Source organism: Diadema setosum, chromosome 5, assembly GCF_964275005.1.
Source record: "Diadema setosum chromosome 5, eeDiaSeto1, whole genome shotgun sequence".
NCBI classification, from domain to species: Eukaryota; Metazoa; Echinodermata; class Echinoidea; order Diadematoida; family Diadematidae; genus Diadema; species Diadema setosum.
Window position 1 is genome coordinate 11,177,435 of NC_092689.1, and position 2,726 is coordinate 11,180,160.

General features: G+C 43.8%; 1 protein-coding gene across 1 annotated transcript; it reads right to left on the reverse strand.

The window, feature by feature from the left end:
- Positions 1 to 1,286: 1,286 nt before the first annotated feature.
- On the reverse strand, positions 1,287 to 2,345 carry LOC140228314 (uncharacterized). The gene has a single exon (XM_072308539.1). It carries the CDS (start codon positions 2,343 to 2,345, stop codon positions 1,287 to 1,289), a length of 1,059 nt encoding a protein of 352 aa, XP_072164640.1.
- Positions 2,346 to 2,726: the final 381 nt, after the last annotated feature.

Here is a 2,726-nt window from a genome sequence, read left to right on the forward strand (position 1 = left end):
TCCTACATAATTTGTCTGATGGAGCGGAGAGATTCTCGTTGCGGCAGGCAACAGTTTGAGGTCAAAATGACTTTAATACACATCCAGAACACCCCTTCGGCCGTCTGAAATGTAGTAGATGTAGCGCATATACATGAACATGTTTGATCATATATTCAAGCAGCTAGCATAACATGTTGTTAGGAGTCCTTGACGAGGTCATTCCACTGTACGAAAGGATTTCAACATAAGCAAACAGTATCTAAAAAAAAAAGAGAAGAGAATATATATATATATATATATATATATATATATATATATATATATATATACACTGTTTGTTCCAGCCGCTGCAACAATTAGATAAAAAATCAAAAAAAACGAAAAAGAAATATACTGATTTAAATCATCTATAATAGTGATTTGATAATAAAGAATAAAGTAGCCTCGATTGGTCGGATGCACATTAAGATGGTGTAGTGATTTTGACATCCGCCATGACGTGATTTAAGCCAAGAGACGCAAAAAACCATGGGAACATTAAAATCCCGCAGCCATCCAACTTGGCTTTTCGTATGGCCTCAGGTATTTTTTTTTTCTCCAGACCATAGTACCAAAACATCCCGTAAAAATTTACACACCTTGCGGAATGATTTAATTTCAAATCCTAAGAATACTTTGATCGCAACTTTACTAGAACAATGGGATATACGGGATGGTGAACCTCTCTTACAATCTTCGTCGGCAAGTATTTGTTCGAAAATGTTTCGAAATGGTAATAAGAAGATAATCATGGCAGCATGTAGTGTAGCTGGGGAGTGTGAGTGGCAAGACGTATCACGATTTGGCTTAATGATCGTCAAAACTTTGCAGCTATGGTTTCCTTGAACAGTGTATACAACATAAAACAAAAACGATCGTTGTACAGTGTATCTGAACTTAGTTTGGAACAGCGCGACTTGCTAATTTACCTTTACCAGCTTCCTGCTATACAGTTCACGGGAGAGTATCTGAGCATGGCGCTGCTGCTCTATGGTCCGAGTATCCCTGATAGCAGCACGCGCCATAAGAGGGCTGCGATCATTGATCATGATTTCGTAACAAAATGACCATCAACGAAATGACTTATTTCGTAAAGAAATTGGCCATGCGACACGTCTTGGCGCCCCATAAAAAAAAACAAAAAAAAAACCAAACAAAAAAACAAACTACGGTCTTTGTCCATGGTTTAAACCATGGCTTCTTGTACCACCTTCATGATTTTGGGCCAATGTGTTTTGCAGATGCTTGTCACCAAGGCCTTATACTTATATCCAGGCCTGCTGAGTGTGAGCGTGAAGCTGTGCATCCCTCCGTCCCACACGATCGAAAACAACAGGTAGAGCCGCCTTCGGTCGCAGACGGTGCTCCAACCGAATCAAAGCCATTTGAAAACCTTCTCGAAAAGTGACTTCAGGCTTAAGCTTGGTGATGAGCGCATGCGCCTGTTTGAGAGTCATCCCCATGATCTGTATCAAGTACTGGGTTACAATGGTAGGGGCCAGAATAAGTCCGGTAACGCAGTAGATGAGGACTCTGCGATTGGACTTGCGGGCTCCATGAATAAACCGATTTATCTCATCAAAGTAATGACTGATTTCATCACCAACACTTTCATCGAGGTGTAGGTTGAGTCTGATTCGTTTATGTTTCATGGTAGAGGCACACAGGCATGGGCAGTCTTTCAGGCGAACTGTGCGTGTCACCTGCTCGCCGGACAGGTTGCTTAAATCAACAATGTACTCGATGTTGAGGCGGCACAACAATGGTTCGCGGTTGGCAGCTTCCACATCCCCCATGTACAAGAAGTCCAGGATCTCCGTCACGTTTTTGTCTTTGTACGGGGTTTTGTCGATCTTTATCTCGGGAATCACTTTGCTGGGGTCAAGCTCCTCGCCGTCGCAGGATACATTGTCATTTTCGGACAGCGAACGACAGCTGGACGTCGACGAAGTCTTCCTCATCCTCCTGGTCGTGAAGTGAATCATCACCGGACTGATGACGCCCTTCTCGGAGAAGGTTGGCGAGGCTCTTTGGGACTGGCCGTAGCGGCTGTAAAAATCGGCCTGCGTCGACTGCTGTTCATCACTAAGAGAGACCGACAAGTGAAGACGATTGTGCATGGTTGTCTGATTCGAGCGTTCCTCCTGCACGAGAAAGAGATTGGGGCAAGAGGCAGAACCGAGCGCGGGGGAGGTGTTCGCGGCGTTTCCGATCTCCGAATCGACCACGCTGAGGGAGCTGGAATCGCCTACGCGAGATCGAAACGGTCCATAGCCTGCTGATCGACTGCGGAACTTCTGGCTGTCATGGGGTTTGCTGCTCATTGTTCATCGTAATCTGTTTTGGCGAAGAGAAAAGAAAAATAAGTGTCCCAAAAGGGACATCATGACAATGATATAATTCTTTTACAGTACGTATGTTTTTGCATAAGCAGGAACCTTTATCTGTTTATCACAATTCCTGCACTGAATCTGTCCTTTTTTTAATATACTTCACGGAGGTCAGGAATATAATCCGCTTGCAAAACAGGATGAAACCCATCAAGAGCGATCGACTTTGTAGCCTATATGTAGTTATAAATAGCAAGCCACAAATATAAAGAAGGTCAGGAGTAGCATGGATGAGGTCTTGGAGATTGGCTGCACGTTTCGCCTCATGTGCCCTGGCATACTGCATGTGTCGTAACATATACAGCCTATACTAAA

Bases quoted from the DNA above. Each gene is read 5' to 3' on its own strand.
- LOC140228314 (XM_072308539.1), bottom strand. From the start codon at position 2,345: ATGAGCAGCAAACCCCATGACAGCCAGAAGTTCCGCAGTCGATCAGCA.